The 19,202-nt window shown below is 47.6% G+C and overlaps 1 protein-coding gene across 1 annotated transcript in view; it reads right to left on the bottom strand.

Moving 5' to 3' along the window:
• LOC120993647 (myeloperoxidase-like) overlaps positions 1–19,202 on the bottom strand; it is a 78,661-nt gene that overhangs the window by 34,229 nt on the left and 25,230 nt on the right. Inside the window, exon 3 of the mRNA XM_040422125.1 lies at positions 8,637–8,812. Within this exon, the coding sequence (XP_040278059.1) occupies positions 8,637–8,812 (176 nt within the window). The remainder of the gene's footprint in view (positions 1–8,636; positions 8,813–19,202) is intronic.

Raw genomic sequence — 19,202 nt, 5'->3', positions numbered from 1 at the left:
TGTGAGAAGTGAGTGCCTCTATGTTTAAAACAAAAGTTAGTGGGTGGATGGTTAGTGTAGGGAAGTGGTGGCTCTGCTGGGGCAGAAGCAAGCAGAGTTCCTGAGCGGGGGTAGGGGGGGTTGGTCACTCTGTTCTGTATAAAAGACTTATCATATAGAGAACAGTGTGTTCCTCCCTCCAAGAACTCTGCTTGCTGTTCATACTCATATGGAGGACAGTGTGCCATAGGGCAGTCTCCCCTCACCTTGAACTGTGTGGGGGTGGGGGGGCTGGTGCACACTAGTATCAGCAGCAAAAATCTTCAGATGTGGGGGGATGGTCTATGTCAAGCTTTAGCACAGTGGGCACAGGCAGGAGGAGCGATGTGTATGTGGGCCCCTGCCCTGCACTCGCTCAGCTGTGCTCACATACATATGGCTCCCTGTGCCCACTCTGCTAAAACCTGACATAGCCCACCTGCCAGATTTCTATACCTTGCCAAAACGCTATACCGGAAGTGACGCGGCCGCACAGGAATCAGCTGGAGGAGGGTGTGTGCGGCGCTGCGCAAGCGCACATCGACTGGATTAGCAAAGAATCATTGCAGCGCCACAGGAGAAGGACTTCATGCGCATGCGCGAAACCGTACACTGCGCGTGCGCACTTAGGGGTAGGTAGATTTCCCAGAGCAAAATGTTCCATCAGATCTCCCTACCCCTGAGTGCGCACATGCGCGCACAAATCATAAGGAGCAGTTCATCCTTACCGCAGAGCTGAGTGCAGAATATCGAGGTCACCACATTGCAGAGCTGAGTGTGGGATATTGGGGCAATCCAGTGGATGTGCGCTTGCGCAGCGCCGTACACACCCTCCTCCAGCTGATTCCTGTGCGGTCGCGTCACTTCCGGTATAGCATTTTGGCAAGGTATAGAAATCTGGCAGAACACTGTCTCTACCAAAGCAGACAGGCAGGAGCAGTGATGTGTGCAGTACATGGCTCACTGCACCCCAGTGAGATCCTTACTCCCATACACCAGTGTAATATCAGTGGTTTATGAGAGTACGGATTATAAAGCGTTATACGCACCTGAATTCAGCGCCTATTTCACATAGAGAAAAAAATTGTTAGAAAATGTCTTACAACAAAAGGCACTATATTTCAGCCTTCTCATTGGCCCACAAGCTAGAAGCAGGGAGGGATCATGTGTACTGATTAAAAAAAAATCTCGAATATTCAAAATTACGAATATATATCACTATATTCTAAATATTCGCGAATTCTCGATTCGCAATTCGAATATTCGTGATCAACACTACTGGGGAGGGGTGGGATTGCAGCAGCAGTACCAGCTTCATCAGCAGCTGCAGCCTGAGTCTACAGTCACTGATAAGCAGCTGTCTTCAACCGCATAGTGAAGAAATTACTCACCAGTAGAGTTGAGCGGACACCTGGATGTTCGGGTTCGGCAGGTTCGGCCGAACTTGAAAAAAAAGTTCGGGTTCGGGACCCGAACTTGACCCCGAACCCCATTGAAGTCAATGGGGACCCGAACTTTTGGGCACTAAAATGGCTCTAAAATAGTCCTGGAAAGGGCTAGAGGGCTGCAAAAGGCATCAAAATGTGCTTAAGAGCATGGCAACTGTTCTGCAAACAAATGTGGATAGGGAAATGACTTAAAATAACATAAAATACAGAACATTTTTAAATAACAATCTGGATCTAGGAGAAGGAGGTTGAGGAGGCGGTGGATGTGGCGGTGTAGGTGGAAGCGGCGGTGAAGGAGGAATAGGTAGCCAACACTGATTTGTGTTATTTTTTATTTTTAAATTGGGGTATCCCCCAAAATATTGGGACATATAACAAAATAAAACAAAGAATAAGTGCACTTTAGTACAAGAATGGATGGTTGAGGCTGGTATAAATGTCTATTCTGCACAAGGTATGGACAAGTCCTGTGGGATCCATGCCTGGTTCATTTTAATAAACATAAGCTTGTCCACATTGGCTGCGGCCTGTGATAATGCTCTCTGCCGTGCTAAACACACGTTCACACTATACACTGGCTGCAGGGCAGGTCAGCACCTCCAAGGCTGACAAAGCTTTTCCACATTTGGGCCATGCTAACCCTGCCTTCTCAGGTGATGGCGGTGCTCCAGCTGCGTTGGCGACCTCTTCCTCCTCCTCTGCCTTCGCCTTGTGCTTCCACTGTGCCCCCGCTGTCAGGTGGGAATGCCATCAGCAGCGTGCACTTGTAGTCGCGCATCTTCCGATCAGTAACAGATGTTTTCACTAAATTTAGTTCCCTGTCAGCAATGCAGAGCATTATTGGGGTAGGTAGCCCCCAAAATATTGGGACAAATTAAAAAAAAAGAAAACAAAGAATCATTGCACTTGCCTTGAGTACAAGAATGCATGTTTGATGGTGGTATAAATGTCTATTCTGCACAAGGTACAGACAAGTCTTGTGGGATCCAAGCCTGGTTCATTTTAATGGACGTGAGCTTGTCTACGTTGGTGTCACGACCATGGTCATGGTCGTGACTCAGGATCCGCATGCAGTTGCCTGCGGTTTGGTTTTATTGTCAACCACATGGTGAGGGCTGCTGGTATGTTGCCTCACGTGTGGTTGCCGCTGGCAACATGATTTGGTACTTGGCAGTATAGCAGCCTGGGCTGTTGCTAGGCAGCTTGCTGTCAAGTGCATGCGGTTACACCTGGTTGGGTGTGTGTGTATGTATGCACTTTGTATGTAGGTGTGCACGAGGTTTATGTAGGTGTGCACTGTGACACTTCCTTCACTGTGGCTGCCCGTGGCAACATTTGGTATTGTGTACATGTGGTGGCAGTGTCTCGGCCTTCTGGCTGACTCCCAGGACATAATTGCAATGCATGTCGTTGCCTGCGGTAACAGCTGCAGTGTGATGTTTATTTGGACACTTCCCCTTTAAGTGGCTTTTTCCCTTACCTTCCGTGTCCGTGTTGGTGATCCCTCGTCCCTCTCTATGTTCCTATCTCTGGTCGTCTGCTGGCAGCATTGGTGTTCCGGCTGTGTGCTGGGTAGGAGTGTCTGTTGGCAGCGACTGGAGTTGGGGACGCTAATAGAGAGTGGACGCAGTGTCAGTGCGGTCGCCCCGGGCTGTTTCTTTGCTGGTCTCCGGTTCCTGTGTGTTGCTCCGAAGCCTGGCAGTCGGCTCCTGGTTCCTGTGTGTTGCTCCAGGGGCCGGCAGCAGTCCTGGGGAGACTCGCATGTTCTGATGCTGTTTCCCCTTCTCCTATCCCCTTGTTTGGTCCCTCACTAGTTTTCCTTTTTTTTTTGGTAGGGGGGCTTTGAGGGGTGGGAGTGTCACGACCATGGTATGGCCGTGACTCCTGAACCGCATGCAGTTGCCTGTGGTCTGGGGTTGTTGTCAATCACAGGTGAGGGCTGAAGTATGTTGCCTCACCTGTGGTTGCCGCTGGCAACATTAGGTATGTGGCAGTCGAGCAGCTGGAGCTGGTTGCTAGGCTGCTCGCTGTCATTGCATGCGGTTGCACCTGGCAACCTGTCTATTAGGTGTGCCTTGTGTTTGTTTGTTGTGCACAAGGTTTTTGTATGTGTGCACGTCCCCTTTAAGTGGCTGTCTTCCCTTCCCTGGTGTGGGAAGGGTTAATTCCCTTCCTAGTGTGTGTGCACTGGGTGTGTCTGTGTGGATGTGGCTACATGGGCTATTTAGCCTCAGTTGAGAGCAGATGTCTGAGGGGTACTTCAGCCATGGTTAGCTGGAGTCTTCCTCCTGGTTTATATCCCATCTGCCAGTGAGGGCCACCCTTGTGGTCATAAGTTATGTTACATGGTGTTATTGAAGGTGTGTGTTTGGTCTCCTTATTATTGCAGCTTATGGTCCTGAGTTCCTGTGTGAGGTGTGGTGTGTGCTGTGTTCGTTTGAGTTCTTGTGGACAGCAGCACTTACACATGGGTTCCAGGCTCTGTGTCTGTGGCAGGTAGGTGTTGTGTTGTTGCATTTACCTGCCATTGCCATAAGCTGTTCATGTTCCCCTTTCTTTGTAGCTTGACCAGTGAGACTCCTGTTCCTCCGTATCTAGGAGGAACAGGTCGTCTTACCCTGCTCCTAGTCCAGGGCCACCCTGAGGGCTAGAAGGGACTTCAAGGTTCCGGAGTATGAGCCCTCCCACCATCAGGGTCGGTTCATACGGCTAGGAGACAGGGTCAGAATTAGGGATTGATAGGAGGTGACCCGATTCCTGTCCTGGCTTTGCATCGACCATCCATCTTCTGGCATCGCACGGCTGAGGGTTTCCCCCATCCTCAGCCGTGACAGTTGGCTGTGGACAGGCGACTGCGTCTGTCTGTAATGACGCCTCCTGCCATGCTAAATACACGTTCAGAGAGTACACTGGCTGCAGGGCAGGCCAGCACCTCCAAGGCATACAGGGCAAGCTCTGGCCATGCTGACAATTTGGAGACCCAGAAGTTGAATGGGGCAGAACCATCAGTCAGTACGTGAAGTCGTGTGCACAGGTACTGTTCCACCATGTTGTTCAAATGCTGCCTCCTGCTAACACGCTCCATATCAGCGGTTGTTGCGGCGAGGTGACAAAGCTTTTCCACATGTCGGTCATGCTAACCCTGCCTTCTGAGGTGCTGGCGCTGACACAGCTGCGTTGGCGACCTCTTCCTCCTCCCCTGCCTTCACCTTGTGCTTCCACTTGTCCCCCGGCGTCAGTCGGGAATGCTCTCAGGAGCGCGTCTACCAGCGTGCGCCTGTAGTCGCGCATCTTCTGATCACGCTCCAGTGAGGGAATTAAGGACGGCACATTGTCTTTGTAACGGGGATCCAGCAGGGTGGCCATCCAGTAGTCAGCACACGTTAAAATGTGGGCAACTCTGCTGTCGTTGCACAGGCACTGCAGCATGTAGTCGCTCATGTGTGCCAGGCTGCTCAGAGGTAAGGACAAGCTGTACTCTGTGGGAGGCGTATCGTCTGCGTCCTCCGTATCCCCCCAGCCACGCACCAGTGATGGGCCCGAGCTGCGTTGGATGCCACCCCGCTGTGATCATGCTTCATCCCCATCCTCATCCTCCTAGTACTCCAGTAGTGTGCCCTGGCTGGCCAAATTTGTACCTGGCCTCTGCTGTTGCAAAAATCCTCTTTCTGAGCCACTTCTAAAAGACTAGCCTGAAAGTGTTAGAGATGACACTTCTTCCTCCTCCTGGGCCACATCCACTTCCATCATCGCCCTAAGTGTTTTCTCAAGGAGACATAGAAGTGGTATTGTAACGCTGATAACGGCGTCATCGCCACTGGCCATGTTGGTGGAGTACTCGAAACAGGGCACACAGGTCTCGCATGGAGGCCCAGTCATTGGTGGTGAAGTGGTGCTGTTCTGCAGTGCGACTCACCCGTGCGTGCTGCAGCTGAAACTCCACTATGGCCTGCTGCTGCTCGCACAGTCTCTCCAGCATGTGCAAGGTGGAGTTCGACCTGGTGGACACGTCGCATATGAGGCGGTGGGCGGGAAGGCCAAAGTTATGCACGTGTAATCCCAGATGTGCAGTATATTAGAGGGTTTTTTCACCATAACCAAAAAGCTGTATTTCTGTCCTAAATGTGACAGTCACTTATGCACGTGTAATCCCAGATGTGCAGTATGAGAGGCTTTTTTCACCCCAGTATGCCAAAGCCGTATTTATGGCCTAAATGTGACAATCACTTATGCACGTGTAATCCCAGATGTGCAGTATATTAGAGGGTTTTTATTACCCTAACCAAAAAGCTGTATTTCTGCCCTAAATGTGACAGTCACTTATGCACGTCTAATCCCAGATGTGCAGTATATTAGAGGGTTTTTTCACCCTAACCAAAAAGCCGCATTTATGGCCTAAATGTGACAGTCACTTATGCACGTCTAATCCCAGATGTGCAGTATATTAGAGGGTTTTTTCACCCCAGTATGCCAAAGCTGTATTTCTGGACTTGCAGATAGCCTATGCTGGTGCACTATCGTTGCATAAAATGGCTGCCGATCAGGTATTGATATTTATGAAATGAAGAAAAAAAAAGTTTGTTTTCAGCAGTAGTTGGCTCAGGGCAGGCTTAAAAAAATTGTGCACTGCACCCACAAAACACTTTTTCTGTAGATCGCTGAGTACATAAACCAGTTCTTGATAAGATCGCTCCCTGATCTCTCCCTCACAGCAGCTGCAGCCTCTCCCTACACTAATCTGAGCAGAGTGACGGGCGGCGCTAAGTGACTCCAGCCTAAATAGAGGCTGGGTCACATGTTGCAGTTGGCCAATCACAGCCATGTTAATAGTAGGCATGGCTATGATGGCCTTTTGGGGCAAGTAGTATGACGCTTGTTGATTGGCTGCTTTGCAGCCTTTCAAAAAGTGCCATAAAATCGCCGAACACCGAACTTTTACGTAAATGTTCGGGTGCCGAAAAACCTAAAGTTCGGTACGAACCCGAACTTTACAGTTCGGGTTCGCTCAACTCTACTCACCAGCAGCAGCAGGTAGACCTGGAGCAGGACCTGAACCAGCAGGTGGTGGCATTCTGCCAGCCGTTATTGAAGATCCGCTAGACTACTGGGCAGCCAAACTGGATTTGTGGCCGCAACTGTCCGAGTTTGAATGTAGCATCAGAGCGGGTGTTTAGTGCAGCGGGGGCCATAGTTACCCCAAGAAGAAATCGCCTGTCTACCCTAAATGTGGAGAGACTGACCTTTGTCAAGATGAATCAGGCCTGGATCAGCCAGGATTTCCACCCACCAATGCATGATGCATCTGATTAGATTATCCATGCCGCCTCACCAAAACCTTGACAAAAGAGACCGGTTTCTTCTGGGTACCTTGCTCAGCTACTACTCTGATGCTGCCACCCGCCTGATGCCACACATCTGATGCCAAGTGCTCCTTCTTTCAACCACCTTCGTCAGCACGTACTGATATTGCCACCCACCGCCCCACTCTGTCACCAGGTCAATTTTTGGTATCCTGATGCTGCTGCCATCTCCACACTATCTCACCTTGCCACTCTGTGCTCCTGATGCTGCCATCTGCACACTATGTCACCTTGCCACTCTGTGGTATCCTCCTGATGCTGCTGCTGCCGCCACCTCCGGTCTCTGTCACCTTGCCACTCTGTAGCCTCTTGGTGGTGTCGCCAAGTCCAGAGTCTGTCATTGTGCCACTAAGTGGCCTCCTGATGCTGTCGCCAACTCCAGACTCTGTCATTGTGCCACTCTGTGGCTTCCTCTTGCTGCTGCCATCTCCACACTCGGTCATTGTGCCATTCGGTGGCCTCCTCACACTGCTGCCACCTCCAGACTGTCATTGTGCCACTCTGTAGCCTCCTGATGATGTTGCGAACTCCACACTCTGTCATTGTGCAACTCTGTGGGTTCCTCATGCTGCTGTCATCTCCACACTCGGTCATTGTGCCACTCTGTGGCCTACTCATGCTGCTGCCAACTCGACACTGTCATTGTGCCACTCTGTGGCCTTCTCCTGATGCCACCTCCAGACTCTGTCATTAGGCCACACTGTGGTCTCCTCATGCTGTTCCCTCCCTCCCCACTTCATGACTAGGCCACTATTTTGTCTTTGTGACCTGGATGACATCACTATTTATTTGACCTTTCTTCTGATCTGTCAGAAGGAAGGAAAAATGAGACGCACAATGGATCCTGTCTGTGTAGCAGTTGTAAGGCCTGTATGGTCCCATCAGAATTGGCTTGTGATTTGTTGGACAAAAGCAGGAGTGGGTACAAAACACAGAAGACATGCAAATATTCCATTCACATGTCATCTCTGTTTTGGATCCACTCCTGTTTTTTTTTGGCTTTAGCAATACGGATGGATTACTGACCAAATGCTGACCGAGTGACGACAGATGCTCCACAGACAGGATCAGTTTTTTGGGGGTTATTGTTCTGACGGATCAGAGGAATGGCAAAATAATCTGTGATGTCAATACAAACTTACTGCTGACACCCTCTCCACTCTGTTGGGGGGGGGGGCTCTACTTGTATAAGCGTTTAATAGAACAGGTTCTGTAGACAAGTACGGTATGTGGAATCAGCTGACAAGGTTGTTCTTGAGGCTAACATGGACCAGTAAGGCTGAGTTCCTATTTTAGTTATTTGGTCAGTTTTGGCCATGTAACTGCCCAAATAAGTGAAGTGTGCAGTGATTCTAACAGCGACGCCTGTCATCTGCATGTCATACGGACTCACAGTATTATTTCACTACCACAGCACACTCCCTATGCATGTTACTGCAAGGCACAGTGTTGTACACCACTATCAAGGCTCAATCGGATCGAACCAAATCTTTTCAAAAAATTTGTCGAACCGGCCGAATCGAATTTTTTAAATATTCGCTCATCTCTAATTGTAATGAAAAAAAGACTATGCCGCTTTATAATTAATATAAGCCAGTAGAATTCCAGCTGTCATGTTTTCATGGCAGCTCAATAAGCAATCAGACTGATCTGAATGGTTACTGAGACAACACCACTTACTGTATTTGGTAGTATTTTCAAAAATAGCCCTTTATTGCCTTCTCAACAGCATTTACAGTCACAAAACTCAAACACAGCAATACGGTCAATGATATTATAATGCACATAAGAGCGCTATTCATTTTAATACCTGAAACACTTAAGGAATTGGGGTAGATGATTTTCAGCTTTTCATTTATGACCTGACGAGTGATTTCCAAGTAATCTGCTGATCTGCTGATATTTCTAGTTGCTCCTTCTGCTTGTTTGAAGAATGCCATAACATCTGAAAGTCTTGCATCTTCCCTTTCAGAACGTTCTTTTAAACTAAAAACATTGAAATTGAAACAATATTAAATAAAAATAATCTAATTATCTAAGACAATTTAGAAAAGAGGTATATAAGGACAAATTAATATTCCTGGACCTTTACATGGGGGCATCACAAATACTTGCCTACACTCTGGACTGAATAAACCTGTCCAGGATGATCTACTGATCAACATTGTGATCTCTGTGGGGATATGACATTAGTGATTAGCGAGTCCAGAAGTTCAGGGAAAATGGATAGATGGATGGATGGATCGGGCTGTAATGTTTTAGGCCCACTGGAGAAATTTAATTGTGGACTCGCCACCACCCCCAACCTTAGACTAAATGCACACTACAGTGCCCTGTTTTACTGTCCACAAATTGCAGATCCGCAAAACACTGATGCTGCACGTGTGCGTTCCACAATTTGCGGAACAGAATGGGCCGCCCATTATAGAAATGCCTATTGTTGTCCGCAATAGAAAGGAGCAATGAATGCGGACAACATATGGAGTGCTGTCTGCATCTTTTGCGGCCCTATTAAAGTGAATGGGTCGCATCCGAGCCACAAAAAATGCGGTTTGGATGCAGACCCAAACAACAGTCGTGTGCATGAGGCCTTGTTTTCATTATTTCACATAATGTCCATGCCATCAATAGGATTATTAATGTGAAATAACCCAAAAATGTGAAAATCCAGCAGAAAGTGATTCACTGTTTGCCCTATGTTGAACCTCCTGGGATATATTGCTTTTTACAATCTTAGGTCATCTGGTGGGCAAATTCAAACCTGAGAAAGTTGTCTGAAAAAAAACAAGGCAATATCTTCTCCAATGCACTTATGATGGCAAACTACCATCATGAGTGGAACAACTACCAGCATCCAGCATACAAGGTCTTGACTCTGGCCATTGTCGTTGGATGACCTGTGCAGTGACACCTGAAAGTAAGGAACCCCTGAGTGTTTGTTTGGTTTTTTTTTGGGGGGGGGGGGGGGTTCAGTGTGGTATAAGGGACCAAATTAATTTTATGGATGTGGTCATTGGTTTGATTAATTTGAGGAATCTTAAAGCTTCACTACCTTTAAAAAAAAACAATTTTTAATTTTGGGTTCTGGTTTCCCATAAACAAATAATAAATTGGGAAGAAGATAGTTTAAAACTAGTTTAGTATACTTGCTACATAAGAACCAGTATACAGTCAGGTCCATAAACAAGTGGGAGGCACATATGCAAACTGTTGTAATTCCTACACCGTTCACCTGATTTGGATGTAAATACCCTCAAATTAAAGCGGACAGTCTGCAGTTAACCACTTCCCGTCACACTAACGCCGTCAGGACGGCGGCGCTCTGAGGTCTCAGCGATGCCTATTGGCGTCATCTCGTGAGACCCGAGATTTCCTGTGAACACGCGCTCACAGGATCGCACAGTAAACAAGTTGAACTACAGCCAGGGCCGATCCTAGGGTCACAGGCGCCTGGGTGCAGAAATATTTCTGGCGCCCCCACATGGGCGTGGTTATCTTACTAACTCCTCCCCTTTACAATGTAGTGGTAATAGAGTCTCAAGGGTCTATAAAAGCAGCTACACTATTTTTACAAAGCATTGAAGCTCTATTAACACTACTATCAACATAAGGTCATCTAGAGAAACCGTAGGTTTTTATTTATTTTTTCTTTCTCTTTAGGTGTTAAAACATAACTTTAATTAGATTGCTCTAACACCTAAATGGGAAAAATAAGAATTTTAAAAACCTGCTTTTTCTAGTCTAGATGACCTTATGTTAATAGTTAATAGTAGTGTTAATAGAGTCTCAAAGGTCTGTAAAAATAGTGTAGCTGCTTTTATAGACCATTGAGACTCTATTACCACTACCATAAACATAAGGTCATCTAGAGAAACAGCAGGTTTTTAAAATAATTTGGGGGATCTGTGGATGACACATTGTTATGGGAGATCTGTGGATAACACACACTGTTATGGGGGACATTATACAGGGGTAATATAACTGAGGGGTATCAGGTAAATTATACAGGGGGGAATATAACTAAGGGGTATCAGGGTACACTATACAGGGGTAATATAAGTTATATTACCCCTGTATAATAATGTCCCCTGATACCCCTTAGTTAGGCCCCAGAATTCAGAACACAGTGTTACCTGAAGTCTGGGGCCGGATGCGGCAGTGTGGGTCAAATTCTATATACCCCTTACCCTACCGAGAAACAGATATGTGCATGGGTAATATTATTACAGGAGAATGCCGCACCATACCTGTTACATCCAGTGACGTCTCCTGTGATGTACACTTTTCTCAACGTCTTCATCCAGAGATAAGACCGCCATGACACCTTCTTTCAGCCGCTTCTCGTCTCTGCAGAGTTTCACAGATTATTTTTTAGGTTCCTCACTTTACTCTCATCCTCTCCTTCCTGGGGTCTCAACAACTCATCCTGCTGCCCCCCAATACTGTGCTAGAGCCAGACAGGTAGTCCCCCATTCCTCATAATATTATTCCCCCTGTATATTATAATGGCCCCCTCTTCATCATTAATGTAATGGCCCCCACTTTATTATTAATATAATGGCCCCTCTTTAATAACAAAGAGGGGGCCATTACATTAATAATAAAGAGGGGGCATTACATTAATAATAAAGAGGGGGCCATTATATTAATAATAAAGAGGGGGACATTATATTAATAATAAATAGGGGGCCATTATATTAATAATAATGTATTGGCCCCCTCTTTGTTATTAATATAATGGCCCCCTCTTTATTAATATAATGACCCCCTCTTTGTTATTAATGTAGTGGCCCCCTCTTTATTAATATAATGGCCCCCTCTTTGTTATTAATGTAGTGGCCCCCTCTTTATTATTAATGTAATGACCCCCTCTTTATTAATAATATAATGTCCCCCTCGTTGTTAATATAATAGCCCCCTCTTTATTATTAATATAATGGTAGTCTCTCCAGTCTCCACTCTTATTAATACTATGATGTCCACTGACTGAGTACTGTCAGTGGTCCTCCTCTCGTGCCCCCAGTGCCTCTGCAATAAGGGTAGAACGTAGGGTACATAAAAAAAAAAAAATAATTAATACTTACCTCTCTCTCCTTCACAGCTTGTGGCATCCTGGTACAGGCGGTCATCATGCCTCACTCACTGTGCCTTCCCGCGCCGCGTCATCTCGCGAGATCCGACGCAGGAGGTCACAGTGAGGTACGTGACTAAGTCCTGCGTCGCACCTCAATTGAAGCCGCTCCCCCGGCCCCTCCTCCTCACTTCGCCTGCCCAGCTGCCCTGCACAGTGCGCGTCACACAGGGCCTCTCCTCTCGGCCTCCGCTCCGCCCCCTGTAAATCGTATCTTAGTTATTCAGCTGCGGCTGCGTTCTCCTGGCTTGAGGGGGCCCTGTGGGCCCCCCTGACTCAGGGGCCCGGTCGCAATTGCGACCGCTGCGACCCCTATAGCTACGCCACTGCGGGCATTATAAAATAAAATAAAAAAAAAGTCAAAAAAAAAAAAGTCCCGGCGGCTCGCTCGGCGCCTTTCGGGTGACAGCGCTGGGGTGCGGGGCACCCACTGCACCCCGTGTAGGATCGGCCCTGACTACAGCCTGCCAGCGCTGATCATTGGCTGGCAGGCTGTAGATTTTTAAAATAACCAATCAAATAGGTATGTCAGACGCTATTTTGTAAATAGCGTCTGATATACCTGCTACCTGCTCCTCTGGTGGTCCCTTTTGCTTGGATCGACCATCAGAGAACACAGGCAGCTCTGTAAGTAGCACCAAGCACCACACACACATTACACCCCCCCCCCCTGTCACTTATTAACCCCGGATCACCCCATATAGACTCCTTTATCACCCCCCTGTCATTGATCACCCCCCTGTAAGGGTCCCTTATTACCGCCAGTTACTTAGCTACTTGTTAGGTAGTTAGCGCCCAGCCCACCGCACCGCAGTCACTAATTAGTCGCTGATTAGCATCATCGCTGTCGCTAATCAGCATTTGTACTATATAGTATCTGTAAGTGATCAAGACTGATCTATATCAGTACATTAGGGTCACCTTAGGCTCTACAAAAAACGCAGTGTTCGCCCGATCTTGTGCGCACACTTGCGTTCAGTCCGCCCCACCGCAGTGACAGAATTAATTTTTTTCTGATCACTGCAAAAACACCGTAAAATCGCTGCGGCGCTATAAAGATCACTTTTGAGCTTTTTGGATCTTTATTAGTGATCGCAGCTTTACTTCGCAAGCACTCCTTTTTACTAGGCAGGTTTGCTCTTTTTTCTGGGTAGTCTCTGAGGAATACCCCCTAAATTTAGTGAGCCCAAAATGTCAAAGGGGTATTCCGCTGAAGAGGCCTACAGGATTCTGGCCCTGATGGATGAAAGCGATGGGGACGCCTCACCCGCTGAATCCAGTGGTTCAGAATATGAACCTGTAGACAGCAGTGGCACTCTAACCGCTAGTGAAGATGACGAGGTTGAGGTCCCTGCTATGGTCAGGCGTACTCGACCCCATGTCAGTGTTCTGCATACCCCGCGTGATGAGCCTTATTTGCAGCAGAGTGGTGCTAGCGCTGATCTTGTTTATGGTGCGGCATACACCAGCAGCGCAGCACACCCTGGACCTTCTACCAGCACTGCCGTATTCCCTGGTGAAGTGGCGAGCACCAGAAGGGCAGTTCAAGCTGGTACGGTGGCACATGCAGTAACTCCCCCGTTGCAGCCACCACATTAACAGTAGAGATGGCCCGAACTATCCGACGGCGAACAGTTCCCGGCGAACATAGCTTGTTCGCGTTCGCCTCTGCCGGGCGAACACATGCGATGTTCGGTCCGCCCCCTATACATCATCATTGAGCAAACTTTGACCCTGTACCTCACAGTCAGCAGACACATTCCAGCCAATCAGCAGCATACCCTCCCTCCCAGACCCTCCCACCTCCTGCACAGCATCCATTTTAGATTCATTCTGAAGCTGCAGTCTTAGTGAGAGGAGGGAGACTGTAACTGCTGCTGATTTAATTGGGAAATCGATAGCTAGGCTAGTGAATTCAGTGTCCACTCCAGTCCTGAAAGACTCATCTGATCTCTGCTGTAAGGACAGCGTCCTGACAGCACCCCAAAAAGCCCTTTTTAGGGCTGCAACATTAGTCTGCTTTTTTTTTTTCCTTTATATACATATTGCAGTTGCCTGGCCTGCCTGTGTGTGAGGAGCTGCAGGCCCACAGACTGTAGTGTGCCCACTGCCAGTGCTCACCCCTGTCATTCCGTGTGGCACAGGACTTTGCTTAAAAAAAGGCACTTAATTTTTACACTTTAATCTAAGGTTAGTTGCCTGCCAGTGTGTGTCAGGCTGACTTCCACTGACTGTAGTGTGCCCACTGCCAGTGCCCACCACTCATACCGGCTGGCACAGGACTTTGCATAAAAAAGGCATTAAATTTTTACACTTTAGTGTAATTTCAGCTGCTTGCCTGCTGCTAGTGTGTGTCAGGCCGACTTCAACTGACTGTAGTGTGCCCACTGCCAGTGCCCACCCCTGTCATCCCGTGTGGCACAGGACTTTGCTTAAAAAAAAGGCACTTCATTTTTACACTTTAATCTAAGGTTAGTTGCCTGCCAGTGTGTGTCAGGCCGACTTCAACTGACTGTAGTGTGCCCACTGCCAGTGCCCACCCCTGTCATCCCGAGTGGCACAGGACTTTGCTTAAAAAATAGGCACTTAATTTTTACACTTTAATCTATGGTTAGTTGCCTGCCAGTGTGTGTCAGGCTGACTTCCACTGACTGTAGTGTGCCCACTGCCAGTGCCCACCACTCATACCGGCTGGCACAGGACTTTGCTTAAAAAAGGCATTTAATTTTTACACTTTAATGTAATTTCAGCTGCTTGCCTGCTGCTAGTGTGTGTCAGGCCGACTTCAACTGACTGTAGTGTGCCCACTGCCAGTGCCCACCCCTGTCATACCGAGTGGCACAGGACTTTGCTTAAAAAATAGGCACTTAATTTTTACACTTTAATCTAAGGTTAGTTGCCTGCCAGTGTGTGTCAGGCTGACTTACACTGACTGTAGTGTGCCCACTGCCAGTGCCCACCACTCATACCGGCTGGCACAGGACTTTGCTTAAAAAAGGCATTTAATTTTTACACTTTAATGTAATTTCAGCTGCTTGCCTGCTGCTAGTGTGTGTCAGGCCGACTTCAACTGACTGTAGTGTGCCCACTGCCAGTGCCCACCCCTGTCATACCGAGTGGCACAGGACTTTGCTTAAAAAATAGGCACTTAATTTTTACACTTTAATCTAAGGTTAGTTGCCTGCCAGTGTGTGTCAGGCTGACTTCCACTGACTGTAGTGTGCCCACTGCCAGTGCCCACCACTCATACCGGCTGGCACAGGACTTTGCATAAAAAAGGCATTTAATTTTTACACTTTAGTGTAATTTCAGCTGCTTGCCTGCTGCTAGTGTGTGTCAGGCCGACTTCAACTGACTGTAGTGTGCCCACTGCCAGTGCCAACCACTGATACCGGGTGGCACAGTAGCTTGCCGATAAATAAGGCATTTAATTTTTAGACAGTAGTCTAAATTCAGTTGCTTGCCTGCTGCCAGTGTGTGTCAGGCCCGCTTCCACTGACTGTAGTGTGCCCACTGCCAGTGCCAACCACTGATACCGGGTGGCACAGTAGCTTGCCGATAAATAAGGCATTTAATTTTTAGACAGTAGTCTAAATTCAGTTGCTTGCCTGCTGCCAGTGTGTGTCAGGCCCTCTTCCACTGACTGTAGTGTGCCCACTGCCAGTGCCAACCACTCATACCGGGTGGCACAGTAGCTTGCCGATAAATAAGGCATTTAATTTTTACACTTTAGTGTAATTTCAGTTGCTTGCCTGCTGCCAGTGTGTGTCAGGCCCGCTTCCACTGACTGTAGTGTGCCCACTGCCAGTGCCAACCACTGATACCGGGTGGCACAGTAGCTTGCCGATAAATAAGGCATTTAATTTTTAGACAGTAGTCTAAATTCAGTTGCTTGCCTGCTGCCAGTGTGTGTCAGGCCCTCTTCCACTGACTGTAGTGTGCCCACTGCCAGTGCCAACCACTCATACCGGGTGGCACAGTAGCTTGCCGATAAATAAGGCATTTAATTTTTACACTTTAGTGTAATTTCAGTTGCTTGCCTGCTGCCAGTGTGTGTCAGGCCCGCTTCCACTGACTGTAGTGTGCCCACTGCCAGTGCCAACCACTGATACCGGGTGGCACAGTAGCTTGCCGATAAATAAGGCATTTAATTTTTACACTTTAGTGTAATTTCAGTTGCTTGCCTGCTGCCAGTGTGTGTCAGGCCCGCTTCCACTGACTGTAGTGTGCCCACTGCCAGTGCCAACCACTGATACCGGGTGGCACAGTAGCTTGCCGATAAATAAGGCATTTAATTTTTAGACAGTAGTCTAAATTCAGTTGCTTGCCTGCTGCCAGTCAGTGTGTCAGGCCCTCTTCCACTGACTGTAGTGTGCCCACTGCCAGTGCCAACATCATACCTGATCGTATACACACACTGGATGTTTTAAAGCACGTTATTCCAAACAATTTAGGAATGTTAGTTGATTTATGCCCTTTATGGATTAAAACCCGACTCTGAGTCCACTACGTAATTTTCCATGGGAGTTTTGCCATAGATCCCCCTCCGGCATGCCACAGTCCAGGTGTTAGACCCCTTGAAACAACTTTCTCATCACTATTGTGGCCAGAAAGAGTCCCTGTGGGTTTTAAAATTCGCCTGTCTATTGAAGTCTATGGCGGTTCGCCCGGTTCGCCAGTTCGCGAACATTTGCGGAAGTTCGCGTTCGCTGTTCGCGAACTGAAAATTTTATGTTCGCGACATCACTAATTAACAGGCCCGTAGAGCCCTTAGTCTCCCAGAGGTGCTGGCAAACCCAAATTGGCAATCCCCTGCTTCCGCCGCACCCGTATTGCCCCCTTTCCCCGCCCAGTCTGGAGTTCGCGTGGAGACAGCTCATTTAGGATCAGCCCTCAAGTTTTTTGAGCTGTTCTTCACCGCGGATCTCTATGACTTAGTTGTGTCAGAAACCAACCGCTACGCCACACAGTATATAACCGCCAATCCGGAAAGCTTCTATGCCCAGCCTTACCGGTGGAAACCAGTCACAGTTTCAGAATTTAAAATATTTTTGGGCCTTATCCTCAGCATGGGTCTAACTAAAAAAATGTATTGCGGTCATATTGGTCTAAAGACCCAATACATTACATGCCCATGTTCTCTGCTGCTATGTCCAGGGCACGTTTTGAGGTCATCATTCGCTTTATGCATTTCACTGACAATAAAACCTGTCATCCAAGAGGCCACCCTGCTTATGACCGGCTCCACAAAATCCGGCCCCTCATAGACCGTTTGTCAGCCAGGTTTGCAGATGTGTATACCCCCAATCAGAACATCTGCATAGAGGAGTCGCTTGTACATTTTACCGGGCGCCTTGGCATCAAACAGTACATCCCCAGCAAGCGCGCCCGGTATGGGGTCAAACTGTATAAGCTCTGTGAAAGGGCCACAGGCTATACATATCGTTTTAGGGTCTATGAGGGAAAAGACTCAAAACTGGAGTCGGTCGGATGTCCTGACTACCTGGGGAGCAGTGGCAAGATTGTCTGGGACTTGGTGTCACCCTTACTCCACAAGGGGTGCCACTTATACGTGGACAATTTTTACACAAGCGTGGCCCTCTTTCGGCACTTACATATAGTCGGAATTCAATGCTGTGGCACCGCGCGACCTAGTCGCCGGGGCTTCCCCCAACAGCTCGTTAATACCCGACTTGTGTGACCAAGAACTGCTCGCGGTGAAGTGGAGGGACAAGAGGGACATTTACCTTCTGTCCACCATTCTCGCAGACACGACTGTACAAATTGAAAGGGCAACTGGAGTCATTGAGAAACCCCTCTCTGTCCACGACTATAACCTTCACATGGGAGGGGTGGACTTCAATGACCAGATGTGGTCATAATAGTTTTGTATAATAGTTTTGTTCTCTACAGTAAGGCTGAGAGAACGGGATCCTTCCTAAAATTCCAGGAAGAGATCATTTCGGAACTCCTGTATCCAGAAGGGTCCGTGCCCCAAGTCCCTGATGTAGTTAGCCGGCTACATGACAGACACTTCCCGAGTGTCTATCCTGGTACCCCAACTCAGCGTTCCCCAAGAAAAAGATGTTGTGTCTGTAGCAGGGCTGGAATAAGGTGTGACACCACCGTTTTTTGTCCTGACCAGCCTGCCCTATGCATACGGGAGTGTTTCCGCAAGTACCACACACAGGTACACTTTTTCATCCACATTGATCGATGCGAATGAAGAAATCTGTGCCGTTCATTTTTTCTTTCAGCCCAGAGGCTGAATGGGAAAAAAAATCTCATTACCCGTATGCTCAATATAAGGAGAATAGCAAAAACTCCTAATGCTATCCATACATGTAATGATTGTGGAGACCCTCAAATGCCAGGGCAGTACAAACACCCCACAAATGACCCCATTTTGGAAAGAAGACACCCCAAGGTATTCGCTGAGGGGTAAATTGAGTCCATGAAAGATTTTTGTCACAAGTTAACGGAAAGGGAGACTTTGTGAGAAAAAACAATAAAAAATCTATTTCCGCTAACTTGTGCCAAAAAAAAAATCTTCTATGAACTCGCCATGCCCCTCACGGAATACTTTGGGGTGTCTTCTTTCCAAAATGGGGTCACATGTGGGGTATTTATACTGCCCTGGCATTTTAGGGGCCCTAAAGCGTAAGAAGAAGTCTGGAATCCAAATGTCTAAAAATGCCCTCCTAAAAGGTACTCATTGGAATTTGGGCACCTTTGCGCACCTAGGCTGCAAAAAAGTGTCACACATGTGGTATCGCCGTACTCAGCAGAAGTAGGGCAATGTGTTTTGGGGTGTCTTTTCACACATACCCATCCTGTGTGTTAGAAATATCTCTGTAAATGACAACTTTTTAATTTTTTTTTATACAAAGTTGTCAATTTACAGAGATATTTCTCTCACCCAGCATGGGTATATGTAAAAATACACCCAAAAACACATTGCCCTACTTCTTCTGAGTACAACGATACCACATGTGTGACACTTTTTTGCCCAAAAAAAAATGAACTCGCCATGCCCCTCACTGAATACCTTGGGGTGTCTTCTTTCCAAAATAGGGGTCACTTGTGGGGTATTTATACTGCCCTGGCATTTTAGGGGCCTTAAAGCGTGAGAAGTAGTTTGGAATCCAAATGCGTAAAAAATGCCCTGTGAAATCCTAAAGGTACTCATTGGAATTTGAGCCCCTTTGTGCACCTAGGCTGCAGAAAAAGCGTCACACATGTGGT

Source organism: Bufo bufo, chromosome 3, assembly GCF_905171765.1.
Source record: "Bufo bufo chromosome 3, aBufBuf1.1, whole genome shotgun sequence".
Classification (NCBI taxonomy): domain Eukaryota; kingdom Metazoa; phylum Chordata; class Amphibia; order Anura; family Bufonidae; genus Bufo; species Bufo bufo.
The sequence above is the reverse complement of the archived record's forward strand: the minus strand, read 5'-3'. Positions and strand labels throughout refer to the sequence as shown.